The sequence below is a fragment of the Trachurus japonicus genome, chromosome 19 (genome assembly GCF_045865225.1).
Source record: "Trachurus japonicus isolate A0001 chromosome 19, Traja_1.0".
Taxonomy (NCBI): Eukaryota; Metazoa; Chordata; class Actinopteri; order Carangiformes; family Carangidae; genus Trachurus; species Trachurus japonicus.
The window spans coordinates 16,450,463-16,464,343 of record NC_140925.1 but is presented as its reverse complement, the minus strand read 5'-3'; the positions used below and the strand labels follow the sequence as shown (position 1 = coordinate 16,464,343).

Below are 13,881 nucleotides of genomic sequence, written 5' to 3'. Positions count from 1 at the left end.
CAAAAGGCTTTTAAAGGATGTGAAATTGCACTGTGACCTAAAACTGTCGTGATGAAAGGCAGAGAGCAAGGGAAGAAGAGAAACACAGGAAAGACGAGGAGAGGCTACACAAATAAAGGGAGAGGGAAGACAGGAAAAACAAGAGTGTTCAGGCAGAGGAGAGACAAATAAAAAGAGAGAGAGAGACAAGGCGTGGTGGAGAGAGAGGGAGTGAGACTGCAATGCTGGAGAGTGACAGAGAGGTGCAGCTTTGAAGCAGTGATTAACAGCATGTTAAATGTGAGCAGAGACAGGAAGGGGTTTACCAGGCTCGCGCTCATTTTCCTACAAAGCACATACATTACTGAAGGTAGAGAAACAGCCAACTGTGTCTTAGTTCACACAGTCACACCCTTGGCTTTAATCCCTCTGATCCACATCCCCTTTGTTCCAACATATACATAGCCAAGTCATTCAGTTTTTAGTGTTTTTACAAGAGCAGAGTCAAACAGAGGGTTTTTTATTGTCTGAAGCAGGAGAACAGAACACTGTGGCTTCACTTAAGGCCAACAAAAACTAACTGGAGTAACAGTGTCCCACTTATTTGATAGTGAGCCAGAGGACATTAGTCATTAAAAGGGGATGAATACGATTTCCTGTCTTGTGGCGGTTTTCGTTTTTCCTGACACTTCCTAATGGCTCTGCCGACTCAAAGACACCGGATCTCTTTTATGATCGGGTTTTTCAAATATCGTCTTCATATGGATGCACATGTGTGGTTTACTTGCTGCACAGCGCTGCCAATCTCAGTCAGCATAAGCAGGATGTGCTGCTTGTGAGCTGAAATGAACTGTGAACCACTAAATCCTACAGCTTCACGTCGACTCCATATCCTGCCTCAAAACCAGGACACGGGGGAGCATGGAGGATGAAAATCTTCCGTACGTACATCATTTGAAAATATGTTAAGATATAGATGTTGCATCCTCTGTCAGATTTTGTCCTGCTTAATATAGAAACCTTTTGATTCATTCATCTTTTTAAATGTTCTTTTAGCTTTCATTTTATAAGTAATTAATTTTTTTTTTTTTTTTTGGGTTGGGGGGCATTGTATGTCTTTAATGGATTGTCACAGTGGATAGACATAAATAACTGTAGGAGTCAGTCTGGTCGGGAGTGGAACCACAGACCATTTATCTTTAAACAGACACCAACTGTGGAGTATCTGCTCTGACGGTCAGTTGTAGAGCTGGTGCTTTCATCCTACTCTGACATTTTATTGTCGTAAGCATGAACATTTTGTGCAGAGAGGTAAGAGCTGCCTCAGCCAATATGACGTCAGAAAGCTTCAGTCAGAACCCACATGTTCCAAAATGACCAGAACAACATCATTCAATTAATTTGTTCTTCAAACAACAGTAAAAAGACTTTCTTGCAACAGTTTGCACACTAATTAATTTTTCAAGAAATTAAATCATGTTTTCAGCCTCAGTTAAGATGATTTTCTGTTCTTTCTGTTTTATAGGTCAGTGCACAGACTATCTTTGGACTAATAACCATTAGTTGCAGGTCTGTTATTTCTGCATCTTTCAGATTGCACTGAACATATAAAAATAACTGACTGGTGAAACCAGTATCATGTATCAGGCTAAACCATATCTATGTTAGGTGGCTTCAGCTGTTTATGTGGACCTGACATCATTATTTCTGTTTAGTCCCCCTGCCTGGGATTACCCCGGTGCAGTGAAGCCTGACACAGGAGATCAACAGGGATTATCTGATACACTCAGGTGTTCACACTATGCTGAATAACCATCCACACACACTAGATGTACACCAGGTCTGCAGTGAGTGGGAGCTGAAGGACAACATGGCTCTTTAGAGACACACACACTGAGGCTACATTTGCATGAGCAGGGTTTCAGATACTGCACGATGTTGTTCAGGGCTGGCTGTTGTGGGTAATGCAACCCCTGCATTAATTAACACACTAATGGCACTATTTCTGGTTGTGTTCTCTCAAGTGTCATTTCACGAGTGCGATCAGAACATTCTGTGGCAACAGGTTGAACGCGGTGAAGCTGCGGGGTTGTTCTGCTGCGCAAAGCAGGTAGAGGGCACTGTTGTATCTAAGCAGAGGAAGCTCAAGCTTTCACAAGCATCTCACAAAGGCTGATCCTGCTCTGTGAGGATGAGGAGAGGGGGAGGGGACAAGAAGCACTGGGATTTATGGGAGACGTCTCAATTTGATGAAATAGCACAAGAGATGCTGTTCAAACTGCTGCAACAAGAGGACCTCTTAAATCAACCCGTCATTACAGCACAACAATGATGAAAATAATTAGTCAAAGCAACACCTTTAAAAGAAGATCAAACTGAATATTTAGTGTTCAGTGGAGCCAGAGACACTTGCCTTGACAGCTGCAGAGACAGCAGCGGTGGCGGCGATGCTCAGTCCCTGCTTTCCAAAGTTCACCATGGTTTCATAGCTTCTCTCTTTGGCCTGGACGATGTACTCGTCTATTTCCTAGAGGGAAACAATCAATACACTTTGCTAGTGGACAGTTTAATCAGTATAAAAGCAGCGTGACCATAATAGTATCAACAACAATGATTGTATAGATGTGGATGGATGGATGAGTGATCCTACCCTCTCTCTGGAGGACAGCAGAGGGTGCAGACACTTTCTGTAAATGAGACTGGCTCCTCTGGTGTAGGGCGACAGCAGCCATATCACAAAGGCGATCTTCAGCTCGTAGTAGAGGGGAAACCTGGAGATGTGCAGGCACAGAGGGAGCGTTAATGGATGCTTAATGGATGGATGTTCGAGGAGCTGGACAGAGTGAAAGATATATGACAACCTGCTGGAGAGAACCTTTAAAGGACTTCTCTAAATATGGTTTCACTTAACCATTATGGATCATAGCGACTAGACTGATGGAGAGAATTGAATCTGCAACATACCGGTAATACAAAACTTGAAGGGGGTCTGAATACTTTGAGTTGTCATGTTTAGCTCACTGAATGGCTTTAGGTGTTTCCCTTTCTTAATGCTGTCTTGCACAGTGCTTTCTTACATGGCTGGGGTTAAGGCTTAGTGTGACTTCACATGAATGCAAATGATGTGCAGAGCAGATTATCACTCCCACTAAGAGCACGTCTCAACATCCCTCGTGCCCTTTAAATCTCTGAGTGGAGGAGTTCAACATCAGCATGTTCTTTGAGGCTCAGTTCACAGAGAATAGTATCCTGCCCGACTACAGTGTTATAGCGTGTATGAAGGGAGTAAGGTTAAGTTATTATGGTTAGACTTCTCACACATGTTTGGGATGAAGATTCATTTAATTTCATCAGTCCCACTTTCATCTGGTGATCTGATCTCCACTGTTGTATGATATGTATGTAAATGAGTGTGTGTGTGTGTGTTCTTGTATGAAACTCACCATGCCAGCGTGAGGTCAGTGATGGTCTCCACCACAGTGTAGAGGGCAAAAACAATCCAGTACATCATCCATCGCACCTGAACAGAGACGACACCAAACAATGAGGCAAGACTCTACTGACTGGCTGATGAGTAACAAGAGACTGTAGAGTGTCACCACTGCAGAGAGAGCACTAACATGTTTACTTCCACACTGTTCAGTCCTGGTTACAATTAGTCATTACACAACAAGGACACAAAACAGCTTTCAAATTCACTAATATTTTTAGGTGCATTAATTCAGGAAATGTAGAATTGCACCTGTCCTACAGTTTGATGACAAAAGTCTGGTAAACAAACTTTATGATCCTTATGAATGAAACACATCGACATTTCTTTCTGGATCTGAAAATCAGTTTTTTTCAGTGCAGTTATTTTTATTTTTTTTAATATGTGATACAATCCCGCCGCCTTCTGTGTCAGCTGTTCTAAGCGTGGCCAGAAAATCACTTGACACTGGAGTCTGCAGTTTGATTTTCACAGTTCTTGTATCAGTCTTCAGTAAAAACCCAAGAAACTGCAAGAAACTCCAGAGTGAACAGAGCTGCTGCAGGCCGAGAGAACACATCCACACAGGAGTGCTGAGTGTTTTCTGCAGTGCTGATGCTGATGCAGTGCCTTTTGTTCTACTAACCCTGTTCTCAACTGATCTGTCAATTGCGCATGGTCATTATGGTCAATAAGGACTTTAATAAATGAACTTAAGCCACTTTTATACTTGGTGTGGCTGGGGAGTTAGGTAATCTGGGGCTTATCTGGTATTCTTCTCTTTGCTTTTTTCTTTAATCCTGCACCCTGTCCCTTCCCAGGCCAGTAGTAGTGAGGATTTGATATCAGTTTGCTTTTATGCTCTCCGTTGTCCTCCCTGCTCTCTGCTCCCTCGTTCCCGCTGTCCCTCTTTAAGGGCTTTCCAGGCTCTTCTGGCTGGATTTCCATATCAAAGCCAGCGCTAGACTGTGGCAGGCAGGCAGACAGTCACATGGCAGGCTGAGGTATTAGCCAGACCCGGCTGCAGCCGCATGACTGAACACACACTGACACTAGCTAATGAAATGTCAGTGTGTGTGTGGGTGGATGAGGGAGAGAGTAAAGAGTGTGTGTTTGAAGGAGAGAGAACACCGGAGAGGGGCAGTGAACACAAACACACACACACATTCACCTGTCTCATGAGCACAAACTCTCAGAATTACAAACACACACTAGGCCGACGCGCTCACACACAGACACACTGCGCTGTCTCTCTGCTGCCTGCACCATTACGGCTGGACTGGTTAATTGGTGACCTCATCGTGAACTCCCTCCACACTCACCCACAGGCTCATGGGAATGATAAATGTAAAGAGTGAAACAGAGAGCCGGTGAGATGGAGAGGACGTCTAATTTATATGTTTCAGTCTCCCTCTGCCTCCGCTGCTTCTGTCTCTCTTCTACCTTTCGCCTTTCATCTTCCACTTCATACCCCTTTCTCTCCCTCTCTCCGGCATTTTTCCTCATTCCCTCCCTCCTTCATCTCATCAGTAGGGAGGACATTAAGACATGACCTCAGTGAAATATACAGCAGCCATTTTGCCTTCCTGAGGCAATCGCAGACATTTACTAGCCCTGTCTATGAAAAACGGCCTTCCATTAAAAGAGAAAGAGGAAGAAAAAAAAAACACCTGACTTCAGCTCTGTGCAGCCGAAGGAACGACTGCAGAAACTAAACTTGGTGGAAAGATCACAGAGACAGAGGCGGGCAGGGGTGGACATGCAGGCTCCAGCCACAGCAGCCAACACAGTTCAACACATACACCTCTCTTCTCTAAATGACTATGTTGTTCAGATGGGTCTAAATTTTATCATTTAAATCATGCCCTCTAACCCAACACTCCCTGGCTCCCACACTGCACAATTTCTGTGTTCATTTATGATCCCAATAAAACCGGCACTTTCAATGAGTGGGTCCTGAAATAGAATCTCCTTCCAGATGAAGACAACTTCTTTAAATTGACTCCCAAATACACAATCAGCTTTTGCAGCACTAACAACTCAGGACAAGTCTGCTCAAGTTGGACTGGGATGCAGTGAGACTGTTCACCATAAAGTCTTCTAAGTGAAACAGAGTCAAGTCAAATAGTGCAGCCTGGGGGTCAGAAGCTTCAGCACTTTATCACTCCTACGCCAGCAACGGACAGGTAATGGGGGACAGTATTCAGTTACTTCTAACTGAGTGGTGTCAGCCCTGTTGAGGACTTATTGAAGAATGGGATTAATATGGGACAGCCCCTTTTACAGTGGACAATAAACCTGCCAACACCTGCTGACATCAGGTTTCTGTTGTTAAAGTGAAAAGCATTCATTATTCAGTATAAAGGAATGAGTATTTATCAGCAACTCCAGCTACACCCTCCACAGAGAGTGAGCTACAGCCCCCAAATAAGTTTTAAAAACACCATCACTGATCAAATCTTATGACACTTTTACAGCGATCCATATTGGTAAAAGATGTTGCCTCCCTTTTTTAAAGGTAAGACTGTTCAGGGAGACACTGACTGAGAGACATGTCTGTAAGCAATGCATGCGCCTACATGTAGTGTATGGACACATGTCTGCACAGAAACACACACACCAAAGTAACAGGAGAAAGAGGGCTGGGCCTCTGGAATGAATTTACAAGCCAACTTTGTGATGAACTGGAGTAACCTCTGGCAGGATGTGCTGCAGCTCAGGTCACATAAAAGCAGCCACAGGCCCAGTGCAGCTGCACAACAGCTACTACATTAATGTAATGAACTCACTGGATCCTCCATCTCCTTGTTGTGAGTGCTCGGGAAGTTTGGAGTGTGTGTAATGAAAAAAAATAATAATTCAATCTCATTAATGTATTTTGCTCCAATGATCACGGCAGGCTGGAGGCTTGTTTGCAAACAGCAGTATGTGATACTCGTATCATCTTCAAGTGATACCCAGTCTTCCTTCACTGAGTCAGCATCATACCACCACCCAGTGCAAACAGTGGTTTTCTAGCGTCTGGCGAGTGTGACATCAGAAGGCTGAACAACGTCACTGTACAAATACATGTCAGAAGTGCTCTACCGTCTCCACCCAAAGACTCCACCTAAATAATGGAGCACGACCGAGTGAAGAACAATGGTGCTGGCTGTGTTGCAGAAAGGGAAAGCTCATCCGGCCAGTCCCTTAGGTCCTAACAGGGCTGGGCAACGATCTGATACGATCAAACAAAGACTATTGTTGAAACAACATAATCGTTTCTCATTAATGTTTCAGGGTTCCAAACAAATTATCATTACAAGCTGTGGCTGAGGTTGTGCCCCGGTGACCTGGCTACACTACACAGCCCACAGACATCACAGTACCGACCACAGGTGACTGGTGACTAGAGGCATTCATTCCAATTTACCTATCACGTATTTAATTAAAAATTTATCAAATGGGCGTCCCCAGTGCACACTCAGTCTTCAGTGAAAAGGCCTACAGTAAATCCTACTGTATCAAGATTCTGATGTTCACTTTTTGTTGTTGTTGTGGGCGCTGTTATTTTGTTGACCAGCTTTCCTGAGCTGAGGCCCTTTGGGTCTCTTGTCTCGGCTTTCACCTGCTGTAACCCCTGTGTCTCTGCCAGTGTATTTTAATCCTTTTTTTGGAGCAAACAAATAAATTAATCAGTGGGAATATGTTAATAAGAGAAACGCTTCTTTGTAAAAAATGTAATATTGTTGGATGTGACTCACTTAACGAGATGGACTTAATAAATGATATAAATCCAAATAATGTTAATGTAGAGATTTTGATTTCAGCCAAGTCCTGAGAGTGAGTGCACATACTAGGAAGGACACCTTGGATACCTTCAGTATTGTGCACTGCCAACTTTACTGGTAACAACATAAAGTGAAGCTGAGGAGTAAGACTGCTGTATGGATAATGATCCTTAGTTGCACGAGAGGATGTGGTGTCTTAGTATGTTAGAAGCATTCAAATTGGACATTCAGCGTATTGTTTTGGTATCGACTGACTTCGTTTCCACCCATTTTTTCCTTTCCAGAGGTGCAGAGAGAAATTCATAAGTCTTGTCCCTGTACTAAGCCAGCTGCTTTACACAACAAAGGAAGCAGACCTGAGAATCAGTAGAGCAAACCGAAGCAGAGAGCGAGGGAGACAATTAGAGAGAGAAACAGAGTGGAAGGTGGTTCATAACAGAGCCGCTGCTTACTGCGTCTGAAGCCCTGTGCTGGTGTGTTAAAGCTGTGTGTGAATGTGTTACTAACTCAGCCGACTGCGATTTCACTCTCGCTGGCATTAGTTACATCACCCAACTCTATTACAGAAACATATTCAAGCCCTTAAATCCATACACACATATATAGGTTCCCTTCAGAACCAGGGTTGAAGGAAATCAGTGTCAAACACAGACAGTCCAATCTCTGATACTCCATTAATATGGATGACATTTAAATACAAGACTTCCAGCTGAGGTTCATAAAATGTGCATCTTTGTAACATGATCCCATTAATGTATATGGAGAAGAGAGAGGATTTAAGTCTGTCCATCTGCTGCTGAGGTCTGAGAGAGATTAGTTCAAATTCAGAAAACATTTAGACACTATCAAATCCTACTACGGTACTCATCTGGTTTGCATTTAGATAGTAATCTGTCTTTGAATAACACAACACTTTCTGTGACAAAGATATTGCCAATGATGAAAAAAATCAAATCAATCAAATATTTAAGAAGATGCCAAGTCTTTTTCATAACTGTCAGCTGTAAAGCTCAAGTAATATTTTCCCCTTCAACATTTATAAACAGCATTCTGGTGTGAAGGACTCCAAAGAGTTTTCCTCGGGAGACAATTTACTGTCACTCTTTCATTTATTAGCATTAAAGCATTAACCTAACCAAAAGCACTGATCTAACATGAGCATCTCCTCCCTCAGATTTACTATTCCAGACACTAATCTGCGTTTAGTGAGACGTTGCGGAAAAAAAACAAAACGGAAGATTTCAAAAACATTTTTAAAAGTCACATTAAAGATTAACATTCCTTCAACCAACATTAACTGGTAACCTTATAAGGGACTTGCACAACCGTACCAAGATGAACCACAACTGACTGGAATCAAGGGCCAAATGCACCAAGAAAACACACACACACAGCACCACCCCCAGCCTGGACTGTTGACACAAGGCAGGTTGTGTCCATGGATTCATGCTGCTGACACCACACTCTGACCCTGCATCTGCTGCCTCAGCACAAATCCAGATTCATCAGACCAGGTTCTGTGTTTCTGTGTTGGTGAGCCTATATGCAGACTGCAGTCTTGGATTTCTATCCATTTGAAGGTTGGGTGTGTTGTTCACTCTAGAAGCTTTTCTGCTCACCAATTGTAAAGAGTGGTTATCTGAGTGACTGTAGTCTTCCTGCCAGCTCCAACCAGTCTGTCCATTCTCTCATCAACCGACTGTTTCCTCCACAGAGCTGCTGCTCACTCAATGGTTTTTGTTTTGGCTCCATCAAGAGTAAAATCTCTGGAGACTATTGTGTGTGAAAATCCAGGAGATCAGCTGTTTCAGACACACTCAAACCAGCCCATGTGACACTCTCTCTCCTCATCTGACAATCACACCATGATAAGTCACTCATCAAATATTTTTTCCTCATGTTTGATTTTAATATTTACTGGAACTCGTGCAACTGCAGGAGTTTAAACATTGTGCTGCTGCTGCTGCTACATGATTGGCTGACTGGATAATTGCAAGAATAAGCAGGTATAGATGTTCCAAAATAAGGTGCATGTCAGGGCATGTCAGTCACAGTGACGTATTGTAAAAAAAAAAAAAAAGTGTGACTCAAGAAATAGGGGAATAACAGTTAGAAAAGAAAAGAAAACAAAAGTTTGTCAAGTGTGTCACCACAAACAGCCAACTGAACAACAAGTCAGTCTGGTTCTTTAGACAGATTTAGGGTCATGGAAATGTGTTTGGCATTTAAGTAACTCTCTTGGCATTAGTAAGCACAAAGCATTGTAAAGACACTGAAGTTGGAACTGACACAATTATTAATTAATTTACAAATGTTTTTTTCTGTTAATTATTACAGTATGTTATCAGTTTCCTAAAAAAAAACAGTGTTAAGGTCATAATTAAAAACCAAGCATATACAAAAACACTGAGAGAAGCTCATGAACTTACATATTCCTTGACATTTTTGGTCTTGACAGCTTTGTAAGAGTAGTATGCTGGATACAGGGTCCCAAACAGCAGCCTGCAGGGAGAGAGAACAACAAACAACAACTTTATAGGCTGATGAGTTCAGTTCAAACTATATAATATATAAATATATAAATATGGGAGCTCTGGAAAGTGTGTTAGTAGGTCTGCTACAAAAACCCTGATAAATACAACTGCTCTATTTGCACCAAGTCCTGTTTAAAGTCTCCGGTATGTCTAGTCTACATGTTTATGGTGCAGTCACAACAGTTTCCTTCAAGGCTGTGAGAGGGATTTTACACTGAAACCACCAATTCATTAATTGCGAGTCTAATTCTCATTGCAAACTGAGGCTTACATACAAGATTGAGATTTTCCAGTTAAAAGCCATCGCCTGTTCAGAACAACCTGGGGACTTGTTTATATCGCACAATGATTGGGTGTTGGGTTCTGACCCAGAGTCTGAAAACCACTGGAACACAAGACGATGACTCAGTGTTTCCTCTAATCCTGTGCAGCAGCAGCAGGGGCAGCTGGGGGTAATGTGGGGTTTGATTCTGTGTCTGGACTTATGTTCTTTAGCAGTTCCCCTCATGTTTTATAGCATATTCATTTGAATGTATGCATCTTAAGACTATGATGGTTTGCACTGCACTGTTAAAGAGTGCTTCTGCAGGTGGCACCTTTAAGCCCGTTCACCCTGGCTGGTAACTGCACAGCGACTCTGTCATTGATTGGAAACAGATTAGACACATAATGCTGAAATACTGTACTTTCTGAATATCAATTATGAAAATCTCACACATCACTGCATAGGTTTCTATAGTACCTTCCTCAAATTAGCGCCACCAATCAATCAAGTTGCGATTTCACATCCATGTCTGATCACACTTGAAATGTATGTAGTGACAAAACTCTTTCAATAAAAAGTTATGAAGTGTATTTTGTCATAGGGATGGACATTTCAAGCAAAAAATTCCATTCGAAATTGGTTTAAGACTATTCAATGATTCATAGAGGTTCGCCACTTTGTGGTTGAATATTGGTTTTTCACACATTAGCTGTGAAACTGAACCAAAGCAACAAAGTTAATAGCTTCAAAACCAAGGAGCTGAATTGGACTAACATGCTCTGTAGAGCTGAGAGGAGCTGCAACGTTTCATCACTACCCGCAGCTCCTGTCACATTAAACATGTGTCTGATCCATTGTTAATATAGGTATAATATAAGTGATTAGAAGTAGAGCTTTAAAGTCAGTTACATAAATTTATACATTAATATGTCATGACTTTCATCTTTTTTCTGTCTCAGTAATTCTTAGAAACAGTGAGTGTATTTCAAGCATTGAGTGAGTGATAAACCATTTTCGGTAGAGTCAGACTGTACAGGGAGTCTTTGTGGCTGCACAATCTACTGCAGTTAACAGAGCTTGTTCTCCAGCCAACACATGGTGAAGGCAGTAACAAAAGAACACACGCACACTCACAAAGAGAATATATGGTGTGCAACTCAGTGCAGAAAGGTTGGACTGTTGTTGTTACTGTGTGAGAGAGACAAAGAGAGGTAGAAAGAGAGGGACAGAGACAGAGAGAGAGATCAAGAAACCAATTGTACAGTGTGTAGCAGTGCACTCCTTCCCTACAACCAACATCCCCGTTTAATAATCTTAAATAAGATTTTCCCCGGTGAGAGGAGACCGTGTCCAGGAAGTATATTACAGTCATGGTAGTTTTCAGGCTTAATGTCCTGGACCTTGAGAGCTTGTTCATATACAGATTGTAGAGGCTTTATTATTGCAGGGTATCCACTAATGTATGTCAAGCCCCATGGCCTAAGTTGTCCCCTGCTGGGCCCAAGCATGTGGGAATTTGGAACACCTCACTCGGAATCCATAATGTTTGGAAAGCTCGCCAACGGCATTTGTAGGTTCAAATTCTTCATCGAATGTGCAGGTCACAACTTGTCCACCAGAGCATTTCGGAGTTGTTGGATTGTGTATTTGATGAGTTTGATGAGGGAAACTAAGAAATCCCATGAGCCTCCGTAGCGTAGCTCTGAGCAGCTCGCGGCTCTGCTCCGCCGAACCTACTCCTAAAACTATAGGGATTATGGCAACGGGCAATTTGTCAAAATGTTGAACTATCCCTTTAACCTGTTTGTTTGGTGGCATTTTATACTATATGTTGTTTTACTTTCCAGGCCCCACCATTAAATCACTGCCTTGGTGATCCAGCATGTAGAGGGACGGCTTCTGAAGGAGCACTGAATGGATCCAGCATAACTTACTCCACCTTCGATGTGACTGAATGAGAAATCGAGGCACAAGTGTAAAACGCCATTCCATCTCGTAATGGTAATAACTACTTCACCCTGAAAGGAAGTGAGAGAAGGAGAGGGGGAGAAACTGAAGGTTGGCTTTGGGAGGGGGAAGGGAGGGTTCATCACCTGTGACAGCTGGAATTCTTGGCCCTTTTTCTTTATTTACTTATTTCTTCTGTAGCAGCAAAACACATTACAGCAGCCTTCAGAAACTCATACAGCTCGATCAGGACCACCCACACACTTTCAGGCCTAACTCTATGACAGACCAACTGGAAAACACTCAACATTATTTGATTCAAATCAGCTTGAAGCAGTGGTTGTCCATAAATAGGAGATGAGCCCCTTTTCTCCAACTTCACTTCCAGACAAAAAGTATTGTCTCATTTTCAGTATCTATTCTCTCCCATTTATTCAGCTGCCCCAAAACACTGTCCTAAATGTTATAATGGAGAGGAGATGGGAGAAAAACCCTGGAAAATCAATTCCTTTTCAGTAGTTGGGAGTTTCTCTCAGTCACTTTTATCCCTTCTTGGGACTTTGGACATTCACTGGTTTCACAGCTCATCAGTGGAACAGCTTGAACACTTGTGTTGTGCTCTGTACAAAACATTACACAGGGCTTTCTGCCTGTTATGTGACCAACAAATCAAAGAGATATCCATGAGCCATGAGCATACTGAAGCTTCACACAGCTCCCTCTGGACTAGCAACAACCTCTGTGCAACTTTTTTCACAGATGCTGGAACATTCCCCAAACTGGAAACAGACTCTGATGTGTAAAATTGGTGGAGTTCCCCTTTAACTGTAAATTTATTTTTTATTGTCCATGCATCCTGCTTTCTCCAAACCATCACCTTCACTGGGACTATAGCCAAAACTACACCCAATCACCGGGACTACACCCAATAATGACTCAACCCAATCGACATAAGGCATGCAGCTTGTTCAACTGTTCAACTGTAACACAATGAACAGAGCAACTGAGACTCCTCATGACATCCTAACAAAGGGAAAGCACGTCAGTCATAGCAACAGCACACCTATAAAGGTAAGGAGAGAATAAAGTTGTTTTGTCACAGTTTGACAGAATCAACATTGGATCCAGGAGCTTCATACCAAATGAATCACAGCTGAGCACACTTACACCGATCACTCCATGTTCACTTTCATTCTGTTGGCTGAAGGAAAATTCAGTGATCACTTCCATTTACAAAATCATCATAATGCACCACCTAAACACTAGTTGCTTGTTGGTCCGTGGTCGCCCTTGGAAATCACCTCTGTTTGTCGGGAACACCCTGCCTCCGTGGCATGTGTGTGTAATAGCTGCAAAGGTCTTGGTTTTCATTTTACCACCCATGTGAACTGGTTAGAGCAGACACACCTGACAGCAGAGTATGACTGATGACAGACCAAAGTGTCCTGTGACATCCGAGTCTGTAGAAGGCACAGCAGAATCATCTCTGTGCCTAAATCAACAATGTGGCAGTTAAAGACAAAAACACCATGTCGTTGATAAAAGTATACAAATAACATTCTGGGGCAGTGCGTGGCGCAGTGGTTAAAGCGGCCGCCCCATGTAGAGGCTACAGTCCTCAACGCAGGCTTCCCCGGTTCGAATCCCGCGTCGGGCAGACCTTTCCTGCATGTCATTCCCCCTCTCTCTGCCTCCCCCTTTCCTGTCTATCTCACTGTGCTATCAAATAAAAAAAAGGCAAAAAAGCCTAAAAATATACTTTAAAAAAAACAAATAACATTCTATCATTTTAGTCCAATCCTTATATGGTTTGAGTTGAGTTTGAGATGTTAGGTATCTATGGAACCATGATGGCAACAACCTCAGTCTAAAGGATGCACTGACATTCAACTGACAACCCTGACATAATAGCTAGAA

General features: G+C 42.6%; 1 protein-coding gene across 1 annotated transcript in view; it reads right to left on the bottom strand.

Annotated features, from left to right (window-relative positions):
- Window positions 1-13,881, bottom strand: part of reep3b (receptor accessory protein 3b) — a 31,275-nt gene that overhangs the window by 9,670 nt on the left and 7,724 nt on the right. The window contains exons 2-5 of the mRNA XM_085760747.1: window positions 9,648-9,720; window positions 3,423-3,499; window positions 2,630-2,750; window positions 2,393-2,506 (exon numbers count right to left, since the gene is read on the bottom strand). Of these exons, the coding sequence (XP_085616873.1) occupies window positions 2,393-2,506; window positions 2,630-2,750; window positions 3,423-3,499; window positions 9,648-9,720 (385 nt within the window). The remainder of the gene's footprint in view (window positions 1-2,392; window positions 2,507-2,629; window positions 2,751-3,422; window positions 3,500-9,647; window positions 9,721-13,881) is intronic.